Source organism: Anguilla anguilla, chromosome 8, assembly GCF_013347855.1.
Source record: "Anguilla anguilla isolate fAngAng1 chromosome 8, fAngAng1.pri, whole genome shotgun sequence".
NCBI lineage: Eukaryota > Metazoa > Chordata > Actinopteri > Anguilliformes > Anguillidae > Anguilla > Anguilla anguilla.
The window spans coordinates 5,411,978-5,429,443 of record NC_049208.1 but is presented as its reverse complement, the minus strand read 5'-3'; the positions used below and the strand labels follow the sequence as shown (position 1 = coordinate 5,429,443).

At 41.0% G+C, this 17,466-nt stretch overlaps 1 protein-coding gene and 1 long non-coding RNA gene across 6 annotated transcripts in view; one reads left to right on the top strand and one right to left on the bottom strand.

Annotated features, from left to right (window-relative positions):
* The window catches only part of LOC118232807, a 60,175-nt gene that overhangs the window by 30,566 nt on the left and 12,143 nt on the right, over window positions 1-17,466 (bottom strand). For 4 of the 5 annotated variants that reach the window (XM_035427949.1, XM_035427950.1, XM_035427946.1 and 1 more), the window contains exons 2-5: window positions 15,817-16,134; window positions 15,379-15,509; window positions 1,289-1,412; window positions 672-795 (exon numbers count right to left, since the gene is read on the bottom strand). In XM_035427949.1, coding sequence (XP_035283840.1) covers window positions 672-795; window positions 1,289-1,412; window positions 15,379-15,509; window positions 15,817-16,134 — 697 coding nt within the window. The remainder of the gene's footprint in view (window positions 1-671; window positions 796-1,288; window positions 1,413-15,378; window positions 15,510-15,816; window positions 16,135-17,466) is intronic. The other variant, XM_035427948.1, reaches the window with a different exon arrangement.
* Window positions 67-14,847, top strand: LOC118232819. Its single transcript, XR_004766403.1, has 3 exons — window positions 67-104; window positions 778-780; window positions 14,744-14,847. It is a non-coding gene; the product is annotated as an uncharacterized LOC118232819 (long non-coding RNA).

The window sequence follows — 17,466 nt, the reverse complement described above, 5'->3', positions numbered from 1 at the left end:
GAGTGTGTGAGTGAGGAGTAGAGTGTGTGAGTGTGTGGTGGAGGGTGTGGTAGAGTATGTGAGTGAGGGGTAGAGTGTGTGAGTGTGTGGTGGAGGGTGTGAGTGTGTGGTAGAGTGTGTGAGTGAGGGGTAGAGTGTGTGAATCTGTGGTAGAGTGTGGGAGTGAATGGTAGAGTGTATGACTGTGAGGTAGAGTGAGTGAGTATGTGTAAGTGTGTGTGAGTGTGTGGTAGAGTGAATGAGTATGTGTAAGTGTGTGTGAGTGTGTGGTAGAGTGTGTGGGCGAGGGGTAGAGTGTGAGTTTATGAATATGTGTAAGTGGTTGTGAGTGTGTGGTAGAGTGAGTGAGTATGTGTAAGTGTGTGGAAGTGTGTGGGCGAGGGGTAGAGTGTGTGAGTGTGTGGTGGAGTGAGTGAGTGAACGGTACAGTGTAAGTTAGAGTGTGTGAGTGTCAAGTAGAGTGAGTGTGAGGTAGTGTGTGACAGAGTGGTAAAGTGTGTGAGTGTGCGGTAGAGCATGTGCGTGTGTGGTAGAGTGTGTGAGGCGTAGAGTGTGAGTGAGGGGTAGAGTATGTGAGTTTGTTTGGATGCTTTTTAAAGAGGTCACTGAGTGTGTCAGATTCAAGCTCACTGCTGATGAGAGATGTAAACACAGGAATGACCATGACTGACCTGCAGCACCTCTCTCTGGCATTAACTGCGATGACAGCCGAAACCATGGCAACCAGACCCAGGGAGAACAGCACTGACATTAGCGCACACGGTGAGAGGCCAGGAGATGGTGTTACTGGAGCACCTACAGGAAATAAAGAACATCACACAGGGCCCCACAGAGACAACTAGTCTTACACACAAACACACATGCATACACCAAAACACACACACACACACACACATGTATTTGTGCATACACACATTCAAACACACACACACCTACACACACTGTCACATGCTCATGCACACACTCATTTCATACACTCTCAAACACTTGTACACACAAATACATTCATATACACTCACCACAAACAACACACACACACACACGCTCACTAGCAGGAAAAGTTACAAGGAATGAACACCAGAACAATATCTCATGGCGAACACTACTGCCTGCAGCCTTAAATGTATATAAACAACTGACAGAATCACAGATGCGTGATAAACATATGAACATGTCAGACAGAAATATAGACACGATACCCACAGACTTTCAGACTTTATCCACATACTCTTCTAGACATTTCCCACAGACAAACCTTCAGGATTTGTGCACAGACAGACAGACTTACAGAAGTCCTTTATGGATTCTGATCGCGTCTTTATGTCGACCCGGTTACTGCTGCTGCAGTGGATGGTCCTGTTAGTTGCCATGACGATGATGTTGACTCCTGTCGGCGAGGTTGTATTTGCTACCTGTGTGCAGTGGGCGTGGTCACAAATGTAGCAGGCCCAGGTGTCTTTAGCAGAGCAGTTCACTGACACCATACAGAACCCTCCAGCAGAGGAGAATAACCCCACTCCCACCTCGGGTGTGGGCGGGGCCACTGCAAAACAACAACCAATCCAATGGGCCAAAGATGTGACACATTGCACCATATAGTCTCATAATAATCTCATACATTAAATTGGCAATAATAATCCCATATATTCAAATTTAACCATATAATCTTATAATAATCTGAGAAATATCATCAAGTGATATAATCTCATGATAATCTCAGAAATCACATTTATCTGCAGAATGACAGCATTATTTAAATGCATAGTATTGATGTATTCTCCACCCATATCTTTTTAGCACCCTTATGATTGCATTGTACACAGAGACTGTAAAACTGTTTGTTATTTCTACCTTGAACTGTAAGCCTGTAGGAAGCAACATCTCTCTTCTCTCCTTCATCATCAATTATCACTGCTGTGTAGATCCCACTGTCTCTCTCCTGCACGTTCTTCAGCAGCAGAGTGAAGTTCTTTTGATCAAATACGGTCCTGATATTATAATCTTCATAAAATTTCAGATGTTTAAACTTTATATTGTATTGTAGTATGGCTGTGGAGTTAAAATACCAGAACAGGGTTTTATTCTGGAGTTTTTCCTGCACATCCAGATGAACAGAGCCCCCCTTACGCACAAACAAAGACTCCTCAGCTCTGGAAACTGGAAAAAACAGAGAAATGTTCATTTTAAAACTTCAAAACAAATTCTGTTCAGCAGATACCATGTACACCACACATTATACAGTACAATGAAATACAATACTTTTACAAGCTATTATCATACATTTATGAAAGACTTTCTTACTTTAAATCCAAATCACTTGCAGGCTATTATTGCACAACAACACATTTTATAGCATCCAAACCAATACAGTAACAAATCACCATTGTATATCCGAACCACATTTAATGGCAGAATGTGTAATACAGTATGAAACTGATATTTGCAATGTACTTCACAGTAAAAAATTATAACCATCAGCCTAGTGTATCATTTATGATTTCTGTATTTTTGTGCTGAAAAATGTGACATTTAAACCTATTCTACAAATTTTCAGGTTGTCAGAATTTTGTCAGTAGAGCAATGGGGCATCGGTAGAAATTAGCAAGAGACAAATCCTGTAATTATCAGGAAATATCAGGGGGTTCGTTACAACACTGGGGCTTTGTGGCTGGTGTACAGAAAAAGAGTTCAGTGTGTCTAATGGTGAGCTGGCAGATGTAAAATGCCACAATGAATTACCCACACGCACACACGTTCACACACTCATACCCACATGCACACACGCACACACGCACACACACTCATACCAACACATATGCAAATTTAATCATATAATCTTATAATAATCTGAGAAATATCATCAAGTGATATAATCTCATGATAATCTCAGAAATCACATTTATCTGCAGAATGACAGCATTATTTAAATGCATTAGTATCGATGTATTCTCCACCCATATCTTTTTAGCACCCTTATGATTGCATTGTACACAGAGACTGTAAAACTGTGTGTTATTTCTACCTTGAACTGTAAGCCTGTAGGAAGCAACATCTCTCTTTTCTCCTTCATCATCAATTATCCTTGCTGTGTAGATCCCACTGTCTCTCTCCTGCACGTTCTTCAGCAGCAGAGTGAAGTTCTTTTGATCAAATATGGTCCTGATCTTATAATCTTCATAAAATTTCAGATGTTTAAACTTTATATTGTATTGTAGTATGGCTGTGGAGTTAAAATACCAGAACAGGGTTTTATTCTGGAGTTTTTCCTGCACATCCAGACGAACAGAGCCCCCCTTACGCACAAACAGAGACAAAGACTCCTCAGCTCTGGAAACTGGAAAAAACAGAGAAATGTTCATTTTAATACTTCAAAACAAATTCTGTTCAGCAGATACCATATACACCACACATTATACAGTACAATGAAATACAATACTTTTACAAGCTATTATCATACATTTATGAAAGACTTTCTTACTTTAAATCCAAATCACTTGCAAGCTATTATTGCACAATAACACATTTTATAGCATCCAAACTAATACAGTAACAAATCACCATTGTATATCCGAACCACATTTAATGGCAGAATGTGTAATACAGTATGAAACTGATATTTGCAATGTACTTCACAGTAAAAAAAATAATAACCATCAGCCTAGTGTATCATTTATGATTTCTGTCTTTTTGTGCTGAAAAATGTGACATTTAAACCTATTCTACAAATTTTCAGGTTGTCAGACGTTTGTCAGTAGAGCAATGGGGCATTGGTAGAAATTAGCAAGAGACAAATCCTGTAATTATCAGGAAATATCAGGGGGTTCGTTACAACACTGGGGCTTTGTGGCTGGTGTACAGAAAAAGAGTTCAGTGTGTCTAATGGTGAGCTGGCAGATGTAAAATGCCACAATGAATTACCCACACGCACACACGTTCACACACTCATACCCACATGCACACACGCACACACGCACACACACTCATACCAACACATATGCAAATTTAATCATATAATCTTATAATAATCTGAGAAATATCATCAAGTGATATAATCTCATGATAATCTCAGAAATCACATTTATCTGCAGAATGACAGCATTATTTAAATGCATTAGTATCGATGTATTCTCCACCCATATCTTTACTGGACCCTTATGATTGTATTGTACACAGAGACTGTAAAACAGTGTGTTATTTCTACCTTGAACTGTGAGCCTGTAGGAAGCAACATCTCTCGGCTGTCCTTCAATATCAGTTATCCTTGCTGTGTAGATCCCACTGTCTCTCTCCTGCACGTTCTTCAGCAGCAGAGTGAAGTTCTTTTGATCAAATTCGGTCCTGATCTTATAATCTTTATAAAATGTCAGATCTTTAAACTTGATCAAGTATTGTAGTATGGCTGTGGAGTTAAAACGCCAGAACAGGGCTTCATTCCGGAGTTTTTCATATCCCTGCACATCCAGACGAACAGAGCCTCCCTTACGCACAAACAGAGACAAAGACTCCTCAGCACTGGAAACTGGAAAAAACAGAGAAATGTTCATTTTAATACTTCAAAACAAATTCTGTTCAGCAGATACCATATACACCACACATTATACAGTACAATGAAATACAATACTTTTACAAGCTATTATCATACATTTATGAAAGACTTTCTTACTTTAAATCTAAATCACTTGCAAGCTATTATTGCACAATAACACATTTTATAGCATCCAAACTAATACAGTGACAAATCACCATCGTATATCCGAACCACATTTAATGGCAGAATGTGTAATACAGTATGAAACTGATATTTGCAATGTACTTCACAGTAAAAAAAATAATAACCATCAGCCTAGTGTATCATTTATGATTTCTGTCTTTTTGTGCTGAAAAATGTGACATTTAAACCTATTCTACAAATTTTCAGGTTGTCAGACGTTTGTCAGTAGAGCAATTGGGCATCGGTAGAAATTAGCAAGAGACAAATCCTGTAATTATCAGGAAATATCAGGGGGTTCGTTACAACACTGGGGCTTTGTGGCTGGTGTACAGAAAAAGAGTTCAGTGTGTCTAATGGTGAGCTGGCAGATGTAAAATGCCACAATGAATTACCCACACGCACACACGTTCACACACTCATACCCACATGCACACACGCACACACACTCATACCAACACATATGCAAATTTAATCATATAATCTTATAATAATCTGAGAAATATCATCAAGTGATATAATCTCATGATAATCTCAGAAATCACATTTATCTACAGATTGACAGCATTATTTAAATGCATAGTATTGATGTATTCTCCACCCATATCTTTTTAGCACCCTTATGATTGCATTGTACACAGAGACCTTAAAACAGTGTGTTATTTCTACCTTGAACTGTGAGCCTGTAGGTGTAATGGTTTGGGGAGGGAGGATAGGACTGCACGCAAACAAATATTCAGAATATAAGAGGGGCTCTTTACCACTAGGTCTCGTGAGATACAGGGGTAGGAAATAAACAAACAAATAGAAGTAAGATAAATGAACAGAAAATTCAACCTCACTCTGAGGTAAGGTAAGAAAGGAGCAAAACAAAGGAGGCTGACTGATGGTAGCGTGAATCAAGTCACCAGAAACCCACTATCAGTGTAACAGCTAACTCAAACTTGCTCTAAGCTATACCAACTTAACAAGTCTTTTCTCTTCTCTTCTCTTCTCTTCTCTTCTCTTCTCTTCTCTTCTCTTCTCTTCTCTTCTCTTCTCTTCTCTTCTCTTCTCTTCTCTTCTCTTCTCTTCTCTTCTCTTCTCTTCTCTTCTCTTCTCTTCTCTTCTCTTCTCTTCTCTTCTCTTCTCTTCTCTTCTCTTCTCTTCTTAAATGCTAAGCACCTTACCGGCTCTTTGCGCAGTGAGAATTAGACGCGAAAGCAACAAGCTGTTCTTAGAGGGGAGTTATACAGAATGACACCAGATGGAACTAATTGACCGTAATTAGGACTCCACCAATAAGCTCAGTAGTAGGAAGAATGCTGCACATGCATCAACTGAATACTCGTGCTCGTTTGCTGAATAGCTCTCGAAATGAGTAGCCGAGTAGCCTGGATAGCACAATATCTTTTGGCTGTCCCTCTTCAGTTATCAATGCTGTGTAGATCCCACCGTCTCTCTCCTGCACATTCTTCAGCAGCAGAGTGAAGTTCTTTTGATCAAATTCTGCCCTGATTTCATAATCATAATCCCTGTGGGGGGGATGGGGGTTTGTCAGTGTGTTCACAGACCGGGGAATTAGCGCAAGAGCAATAGCATCAAAACAGCTATCCTTGCACTCTTGCAGCATCATACTCCAGTTAGAGCACTAAGGTCGGCCAACCAGATGCTCTTGGATGTTCCGAGATCCAGGCACAAAAATAGAGGTGACCAAGCCTTTGCACTAGCTGCCCCTAATCTCTGGAACAGCCCTACCTTTTCATATAAGAACTGCTCAGACCCTAGAGTCCTAAAGTCGCTGCTGAAGACCCACCTCTTCTCGTTGGCAATCAATTTCAGTTGAGCTTGTCACGTTGTTTTTATCTTCGATATAATTCTTTTATTACCATGTTTATTGTTTCCTTTTATTCAAATTTTTTATTACTTTTATATTTGTTTTTGGTATTTTGAGTCTGTTCAAGCACTTTGTTCAACTGTGGTTGTTGTAAATGTGCTATATAAATAAACTTTGACTTGACTTGACTTGACTTGACTTGACTATCCGTGCCCTCTGAATACTGCACAATTTAAACGGCTTTCAATGAAATAAAATAAAAACATTTGAAACCTGTGTTGTGTTGCCCATCCCCAGATGTGGCCCAAAATGGCCGCATAAACCGTTTATGCCAGCAGTTGACTCTGGTCACGGGATGCAAAAACACTGAGTAAGTACTGGAGCAGCCTGTTGAGCTCCTGGAGCTGACCGAATTTCAGAATGTCCCATAACTTCAACAAGAGGATTAAGCCCAGCACCAACAATTCCTGCTCATGTATGTTTACAAAGTATAAAATGCCTACTTTCTAAAAGTGCCTATAGATGGAAATCAAAAGTATGTAAGGAAATGTTGCTTTGCAGGTGAAAAAGATGACAAAGAGGTTTGAACCACACAAAATAAGAGGCGAGTGGCCTATTATTTACACACGTATTTCAAATAGATGTGTTTGAAGTGCACTGTACCTGAGAAGAGCAGTGTGGACATCAACAGGACAAGCATTTTCAGTCTGAGAGAGAGAGACAGCTAGTGATCTGTGGAACTTCCGCAGTAGCAGTTGGAATGTAATGTGTGTGTGTGAGTATGTGTGTGTTTGCGTGTGTGTGGTGAGTGATTTTAAAATGGGAGGCTATGCTGGTGGTTGGAATATTTGCCTCTTTTTTTTAGCCCACAAGCTTCAAACAGTTACAGCCTGCAGTAGCTGCACTATGGCTGATGAACTGCTCCTGTTCACATTTCAATGTCTGTGCAAAGATGTCATCACAGTATCACAGAGCTTAGAATGGCCATTAAAGACTTCATATGCAAACTCCACGCTTAAAAAAAGACAGTGAGCATAAATGTGCTATAAAACCATTCAAGATATTTTAAATTTCTACTTATCAACTTTAATCTACTTGCCAATGCACCACGAAAATATCCAATGTGAATTTCAATAATTTCATAATAATCTCATAAATTTTATCATGTAATATCATAATAATCCCATACATGCAAAATTTTATTGTGTAATGATCTCAGAAATCACATCCTACAACATAATCTCATGATGACCTAAGAGATCACATTTATCTACAGAATGACACCATTATTTGAATGCATTAGTGCCAATCTGATCTGTTCTACACCCAGAGATGGGCAAAGATACATCAAAATGTATCTTTTTACAAAATACAAAATACCCCTCAACTAAATGTACAAAGTACTGGAGCCAGAAAATGTATCAAGATAAAATACATCTATTTTGTATTTTCAAAATACAGGAAAATACATTAGTAACATTGGGTATTCTGAATTTGTTTAAAATGGCAGAACATTCAGATTTTTATAATGTACACAAGGCTATGGTGAGAGTTTGAACCATACAGGAAGGAAGAACAGGAAGTAGAATGCTACTGTATATGCATATGCCTGTACTGTGTATGTACATATTTTACCCAGGCATAAACACACTTGCACACATATCCACGCGTGCACACGAGAACACTCACACCATTTTCACACAGTATATCCCCAAAATGCCAGACAGATTTCACTTTACTGTTCAACCTTTCTTCTTGGACTTGAAATGAAGAAATCACTAGAAATAACAAACGCAGGTCTAAGTTCAGAGCACTGGCGCACATGGGTGTGGCCAACTCTTTTTTTGGTAATTTGGTGACCAGAGGCCCAAGCGCATCCATGGCGCAGCATGGGGCAGGGTTGGAGTGGGAGGAATATATTATTAGCAGGTGTGTCCTGGCTGCCTTCAATCATGGCCTATCAAATCAGCTCCTCTCATCCCCTTTAAGACCAGCGTGGCGCACAGGCGCAGCGTATTGTCAATTTCGTAATGGCTGAAGATGCGCCAGACCGGCTCCGCCAGCCAAACTTTACGCAGGAAGAAACTAACATACTTGTCCGGGAGGTTCAGACTCACAATGACCGAATATATGGTACTGCAAGTCGGCCTCCACGGGTTGATGATGTTAAATTGGCTTGAGAAGAGGTAACGAGTATTATAAATGCCTCCTCCTCTTCCTTCCTCTGCCTTTGATTCACATCAAATAGAGTCAAATAGACAAGAGTCAAGCTTATTTTTTCATGATTAACTGATTCAGAAGGTTGCATTCAGTAGTCTTGTTTTAATTATTTCAGTAAGCGGGATGAAATATGTAGGACATCCACCAAACCTGTCTGGGGGATTTTTGGATAGGTCTACGTTCACGTGCACCCCCGCCCACTAAAGTCACGAAAATAGCTCAAGATCACCAGCGCTGCGCTTAGATCTGGTTTTGAGCGGGAGGAGACGCAGACGTAATTTTACGCCAAAACAGACACCAAAATTGTACTGCGCTGGCGTATCCGTATCGACACACCCCCAGCTACGCCATCCCACCCGTCTCGGCGCAGATGGGTTCATGTCGAGCCACGAAATTAGCAAATGGGCGCAAGCGGGGAAAAGTCACGTTGCGCCCTGCCAAATTGCAAATACACCGGCGTGTCCGCTTGGACCAGACTTGCGCCGGTACAAAAATAGAGCCCATTGACTCTGGTTGAAGTAAAAGTACTCATAAAAATAACTACTTTAGTAAGAGTAAAAAAAGGTATCTCGTAAAAAACCATTCAAGTGAGTAACTTCAGCAGAATCGCAGAAATGCCATTATCACAGTTGACATGGTGATACAGCATAACAGAGCATAACTACTAGACTAATGTTGTTCCAGGGAAGCTAGCCACTATTCGTTTTAAGTGGCTCTCATCAACTGAGCAACAACTAAGTTAGGGAGTGCAAATAATTAGATGGTCAGACATCTCTTGATAAGGTTATCATGAACATAAAATGTGTACAAGCTCCCAATCCCCCTCTTCCCATTAGCTACCCAACTGACAAGCTAACTTGCTAACCACTAGCTATGCACCAGCCTACAGGGCTCCAGACTAACTTTTTACATTGGTGGCACTGGTGCGCCTAACTTTTTCATTTGCACCAGCACATAATTTAAGTGCACCCAAAAAAATTGCAGCTCATTCGTGTCACTACAATCAGCAAAATGTATCTCCACAAAATTCAGGAACTTGTCAGGGTTCTGTGGTTTGTCTGCATTTCCCCTTTTGGGCCGCAAGATGGCGGCACTTCAGTTTTCAGTTCTGTTCATTTGCCCTGTTTAATTGTATTATTGTTTTCAATTATTCAATTATTGTTTTTTGGTTGTCTCGTTTTCCCTTCCCTCTCTGTGGCCTGATTGTGCATTGTGCCCTCCTGTGTCTCATCAGTGTCTTGTCTATTTAAGTTTGACATAGTGACATAGCTCAGGAGGTAAGACTGATTATCTGGCAGTCGGAGGGTTGCCGGTTCAAACCCCGCCCCGGGCATGTTGAAGTGTCCTTGAGCAAGGCACCTAACCCCCAACTGCTCTGGCGAATGAGAGGCATCAATTGTAAAGCGCTATATAAATGCAGTCCATTTACCATTCTTTCTTCCCTGACTCAGGTGCTGGGTCTTTGCGTGTGCTTTTCTGATTGTGTTTCAGTATGCGCTCCCTTGTGTACTTGTGACTCTGTGTTTTGTCCTGAGTGTTTTCTATCCTGCCCGTGTTCTGGTTTCGCATTGTTTTGGATTTCTGGATTTTCTTTGTTTTGCGTTTAAGAACTTTGTTTTGACTTTTTGAGACTTGCCCTGTGTGGCCTTGTTTTTGTTTCTATTAAAAGTTAAAATTCTCGGTTTGTATTTCCCCTTTTGGGGAAATGAACTCAGCTGTTCAAAAGGAACCTGGCAAACTTTCCATCTATAAATGCAGGGCAGTGCTGTCATGACATGATGTCAGGACACAAGGGGTGGGGGGGGATGTGTCAGTGTGGTCACAGGCCAGGGAATCAGAGCATGAGTAATGGCATCAAAACAGCTATCCATGCCCTCTGAATACTGCACAATTTAAACGCCTTTCAATAAAATAAAAACATTTGAAAACTGAGTTGTGTGGCCCATCTGTGGTTGTGGCCCAAAATGGCCAAAGAGACCGTTCATGCCAGCAGCTGACTCTGGTCACGGTATGCAAAAAAACTCTGAGTAAGTACTGGAGCATCCCGTTGTGCTCCTGGAGCTGACCAAATTTCCGAATGTCCCGTAACTTAAACAAGAGCATCAAGCTCAACACCAACAATTCCTTCTGGAGGCAAACATCGTTCACTGGCATGAGCGATCAGAAAAAGAAAAAATGCTCATGTATGTTTACAAAGTATAAAAGTATACCTAGTAAAAGTGCCTGTAAACGGAAATTACATTACAGGCATTTTTAGCAGACACTCTTATCCAGAGCGACTTACACAACATTTGGCATTGCACTTTAATTTGCATCCATTTATACAGCTGGATGTATACTGAAGTAATGCAGGTTAAGTACATTGTTCAAGGGTACAACGACAATGTCCTACCCGCAGATCAAACCTGTGACCTCTCAGTTACAAGACCAGTTCCCTACCCATTATAATACACTGCCGCCCAATGAAAAGGATGGAAGCAAATGTTGCTTTGCAGGTGACAAAGGTGATGAAGAGGTTTTAACCACACAAAATAAGAGGCAAGTGACCAATTATATGAACACATATTTCAAATAGATGTGTTTGAAGTGCATTGTACCTGAGAAGGGCAGTGTGGACACCAACAGGACAAGCATTTTCAGTCTGAGAGAGAGAGAACTAGTGATCTGTGGAACTTCCTCAGTAGCAGTTAGAATGTAATGTGTGTGTGTGTGTGAGTATGTGTGTGTTTGCGTGTGTGTGGTGAGTGATTTTAAAATGGGAGGCTATGCTGTATGTTGGAATATTTGCCTCTTTTTTTATTTAGCCCACAAGCTTCAAACAGGAAGTGTGTTTCAGTTACAAGCAGCAGTGGCTGCACTATCTGTCCCTGTATCTGTCTGTCTGTAGGGTCTGGGTGTGGTGCACAGTAATATAAGCACAGTAGAAACCATGTGTGACACAGTCACCACTGCAAACCCAAAGTGCCACCTGGAGGTGAACACAGTCTATGACATGTTAGGACTAGCAGGAGATCCTCCAACAAAACCTGAGTCCATATATGCCACTGTGAATAAGGGTGCATCTTAACTCTTAGAAGAGTAAGCTTTTTGGAATGCTTTGTTTTCAAGGTTTTTCAAAGTTCTAAGTGTTCGAAAACTCCACTGTTTTCACTTAAAGACAGAGATTGTTACATCGGCATTAGAATGGTCGGTTAAGAACATCCTAGTCACATATTTGCAATCTTACACTTTAAATTGTGATCACAGACCATGTGGTGGAGATTGCGGTAGCAGACTGGGGTGCCGTGTCTCTTTCTCTGCGTGGTTTTTAAGCCAATGAGGGGCTCTTTTCGAGGAAGGCGTGGCCCAGTGTGTATCTCGCCTACAGGACGGGGCGGCCCTGATTTTAATTTTACTGTTAAAAGTTGAAAAAAGTCTGTTTTAATCTGTACAAATTATGTGACTCACCAAAGTTTTTTAAAATTTATTTCCTCTTCATTTTTTCATAAAAATTATTAACTACATGCCATATGCCCCTAATGTGAAAGTCAAAAATTCCTAATTATTGCATTATTCAGTTTCTTTCACCCTCAAATGTTAATTAACTGTATTAAAACTGAGGATTTTATGGTTGGAGAGAAGCAAACAGGTTTTTTTTCAAACTACACAATCACTTGATCATTTAAAAAAAGCTTCTGCTACTAGCCTGGGTCATCAGAAAACATTCAGACCACACCTCTTCCTGTTTCATGGATTTTTCAGTCTTAAAGAACTTAAAGGCTTCGTTGAGTGAATACAAAACAATTTAAGTCTGCTTTGACTGAATTGCATATGTCCTTAAAATGGGTACCTGTGTTTGATTGAATATAGGGGTTAATCACAAAAACTGCAGTCTGGTTTAGTGGAACTACATGTGCCCTAAAACTTATTCAGTATTTAAAAAATATTTATTGCATGATGTTGAACCTAAACTTAATGTCATTTCATTTGAATTATATTTGCTTTGTGTTTTAAAAAAAAAAAATTTACCATTAAAATACAATTTCATGTTTTCCTTTAATTGAATGCTCATTAAGGATTCATTTGAGCAAAAGTATGACTACTTTAGATTCAAAAAACTTTATTTTTCATCAGATGGAAAATCATCTTTGGCTCGAGTGGATGAAAAGCTCATAATCCAAAAACACATAAAAATCCAAAAGCACATGAAGACTTTAGCTCACAAATACAAAAAACACAAAAGTTTGAAACAAAAAACTTAAAAAATACAGTTAAGATCTCATAGTAGCTAAAAAAGCATTGCAATAAATCACAGCAAAGCTTGAACAAACTAGTTCATTATCAGTCACGCCCAATATGACTGTGTGCTTGTGTTTTCCCTCTCAAAGGTTGGGGTGGTGCTGGTGAAATATTTTAAATATGTACTGCACTGCATTGCTAGGATTGCTTGTTTTATATGCCTTCATGAGCTTGTAGTTTTTTGATACAAACACACACGCACGCACGCATGCACACATGCACACAAGCACACACACACACACACACACGCACGCACATTTACATACACATACACACACACACGCACATGCACACACACAGTTATTTCAGATATTAATTCTCTCCTCCCCTCTGACAGATTTATCCTTCTCTCTTAGTCCTGATTGATCTCTGAAAAAAACACCAAAAATAAATAATTTTAACTTCATTACGACATCCAAAATTCACATGAAACAATACAGCATTTATTAGAGTGTGTGGAGGCTGTGAGTGAGGGGTGGAGTGTGTGAATCTGTGGTAGAGTGTGTGAGTGAGGGGTAGAGTGTGTGAATCTGTGGTAGAGTGTGGGAGTGAGTGGTACAGTGTGTGAGTGTTTGGTAGAGTGTATGACTGTGAAATGGAGTGAGTGAGTGTTTGGTAGAGTGTGTGAATGTGTGGTGGAGGGTGTGAGTGTGTGGTAGTGTGTGTGAGTATGGGGAAGAGTGTGGGAGTGAGGGGTAGAGTGTGTGAATCTGTGGTAGGGTGTGGGAGTAAGTTGTAAAGTGTGTGAGTGTTTGGTAGAGTGTATGACTGTGAGGTGGAGTGAGTGAGTATGTGTAAGTGTGTGTGAGTGCGGGGTAGAGTGAGTGAGAGAGTGGTAAAGTGTGTGAATGTGTGGTGGAGTGCGTGAGTGTGTGTGAGTGTGTGGTAGAGTGTGTGGGCGAGGGGTAGAGTGTGTGAGTGTATGAGTATGTGTAAGTGTGTGTGAGTGTGTGGTAGAGTGTGTGGGCGAGGGGTAGAGTGTGTGAGTGTATGAATATGTGTAACTGTGTGTGAGTGTGTGGTATATTGAGTGAGTATGTGTAAGTGTGTGTGAGTGTGTGGTAGAGGGAGCAGGTATGTGTAAGTGTGTGTGAATGTGTGGCAGAGTGTGTGGGCGAGGGGTAGAGTGTGTGAGTGTATGAGTATGTGTAAGTGTGTGTGAGTGTGTGGTAGAGTGTGTGAGTGTATGAGTATGTGTAACTGTGTGTGAGTGTGTGGTAGAGTGAGTGAGTATGTGTAAGTGTGTGTGAGTGTGTGGTAGAGTGTGCGGGCGGGGGGTTGAGTGTGTGAGTATGTGTAACTGTGTGTGAGTGTGTGGTAGAGTGTGTGGGCGAGGGGTAGAGTGTGTGAGTGTATGAGTATGTGTAACTGTGTGTGAGTGTGTGGTAGAGTGAGTGAGTATGTGTAAGTGTGTGTGAGTGTGTGGTAGAGTGAGTGAGTATGTATTAGTATGTGTGAGTGTGTGAATATGTGTAAGTGTGTGTGAGTGTGTGGTAGAGTGAGTGAGTATATGTAAGTGTGTGGTAGAGTGTGTGGGCGAGGGGTAGAGTGTGTGAGTGTGTGGTGGAGTGAGTGAGTGAACGGTACAGTGAAAGTCAGAGTGTGTGAGTGTCAAGTAGAGTGAGTGTGAGGTAGTGTGTGACAGAGTGGTAAAGTGTGTGAGTGTGCGGTAGAGCATGTGCGTGTGTGGTGGAGTGTGTGAGGCGTAGATTTTGAGTGAGGGGTAGAGTATGTGAGTCTGTTTGGATGCTTTTTAAAGAGGTCACTGAGTGTGTCAGATTCAAGCTCACTGCTGATGAGAGATGTAAACACAGGAATGACCATGACTGACCTGCAGCACCTCTCTCTGGCATTAACTGCGATGACAGCCGAAACCATAGCAACCAGACCCAGGGAGAACAGCACTGACTTTAGCACACACAGCGAGAGGCCAGGAGAATCTAGACCTAAAGGAAATAAACAACATTACACAGAACATTACACAGGACCCCACAGAGACAGCTACTGTTACACACAAACACACAAGTACACACATGCACACTCACACACAAAAAGAAAAAGTTACAAGACATAAGCACCACAACATCTCATGGCGAACACTACTGCCTGCCCCCATAAATGTACATGAACAACTCACAGAATCACAGATGCCAGACAAACATATAAACATGTCAGACTGAAATATAGACACAGACAGACTTGCAGGTTTTATCCACAGACAGACAGACTTACAGATGTCCTTTGTGGATTTTGATCGTGTCTTTCTGTCGACCCGGTTACTGCTGGTGCAGTAGATGGCCTCGTCGGTTGCGGTGACATTGATCTTGACTTCTGTTGACAAGGTTGTATTTGCTACCTGTGTGCAGTGGGCGTGGTCACAGGTGTAGCTGGCCCAGGTGTCTTTAGCAGAGCAGTTCACTGACACCTTACAGAACCCTCCAGCAGAGGAGAGTAAAGCCACTCCCACCTCGGGTGTGGGCGGGGCCACTGCAAAACAACAACCAATCCACTGGGCCAAAGATGTGACACATTGCACCATATAGTCTCATAATAATCTCATACATTAAATTGGCAATAATAATCCCATATATTCAAATTTAACCATATAATCTTATAATAATCTGAGAAATATCATCAAATGACAATCTCATGATAATCTCAGAAATCACATTTATCTACAGAATGACACCATTATTTAAATGCATTAGTATCGATGTATTCTCCACCCATATCTTTTTAGCACCCTTATGATTGCATTGTACACAGAGACTGTAAAACTGTGTGTTATTTCTACCTTGAACTGTGAGCCTGTAGGAAGCAACATCTCTCGGCTGTCCTTCATCAGTTGTCTTTGCTGTGTAGATCCCACTGTCTCTCTCCTGCACGTTCTTCAGCAGCAGACTGAAGTTCTTTTGATCAAATTCAGTGCTGATGTTATAATCTTTATAAAATGTCAGACCTTTATACTTAATACTGTATTCTAGTATGATTGTGGTGCTATTTAAACTCCAGGACAGAGTGTTAGGCGGGAGTTTTTCATATCCCTGCACATCCAGGCGAACAGAGCCCCCCTTACGCACAAACAGAGACAAAGACTCCTCAGCTCTGGAAACTGGAAAAAACAGAGAAATGTTCATTTTAAAACTTTAAAACAAAATATGTCCTGCAGATATACTGTATAGCACACATTATATGATCAAATACAACCAGTCTTACACAGTATTATTGCACATTTATAAAAGGTTTTCTTTGATTAAATCCAGTACACTTACTGGGTACTTTTACACATCAACATCTTTCAACAGCATTCAAAGTTAAACGGCATTCAAGTTAAGAACAAACTCAGCTGTTCAAAATTAACTTGGCAAACTTTCCATCTACAAATGCAGGGCTGTCATGACATGAGATCATGAACCGAGGGGTGAGGGGTGGGGGGGCGTGGGGGGGATGGGGATTTGTCAGTGTGGTCACAGACCAGAGCATCGGCGCAAGAGCAAAAGCATCAAAACAGCAATCCGAGCCCTCTGAATACCGCAAAATTTCCATCTCAGTGCAGGGCTGTCATGGGCAGTGTTGTCATGACATGACATCATGAACCAAGGGGTGGGGGTTGGGGGGATTGGGGGGGATGGGGGATTTGTCAGTGTGTTCACAGACCGGGGAATTAGCGCAAGAGCAATAGCATCAAAACAGCTATCCTTGAACTTTTGCGGCATCATACTCCAGTTAGAGCACTAAGGTCGGCCAACCAGATGCTCTTGGATGTTCCGAGATCCAGGCAGAAAAATAGAGGCGACCGAACCTTTGCGGTAGCTGCCCCTAATCTCTGGAACAGCCCTACCTTTTCATATAAGAACTGCTCAGACCCTAGAGTCTTTTAAGTCGCGGCTGAAGACCCACCTCTTCTCGTTGGCATTCAATTTGAGTTGAGCTTGTCACCTCGTTTTTATCTTCGATGTAATTCTTTTATTACCATGTTTATTGTTTCCGTTTATTCTAATTTTTTATTACTTTTATATTCGTTTTTGGTATTTTAAGTCTGTTCAAGCACTTTGTTCAACTGTGGTTGTTGCAAATGTGCTATATAAATGAACTTTGACTTGACTTGACTTGACTTGACTATCCATGCCCTCTGAATACTGCACAATTTAAACGACTTTCAATGAAATAAAATAAAAACATTTGAAACCTGTGTTGTGTGGCCGATCCCCAGTTGTGGCCCAAAATGGCCGAATAAACCGTTTATGCCAGCAGTTGACTCTGGTCACGGGATGCACAAACACTGAGTAAGTACTGGAGCAGCCTGTTGAGCTCCTGGAGCTGACCGAATTTCTGAATGTCCCACAACTTCAACAAGAGGATTAAGCCCAGCACCAACAATTCCTGCTCATGTATGTTTACAAAGTATAAAATGCCTACCTAGTAAAAGTGCCTATAGACTGAA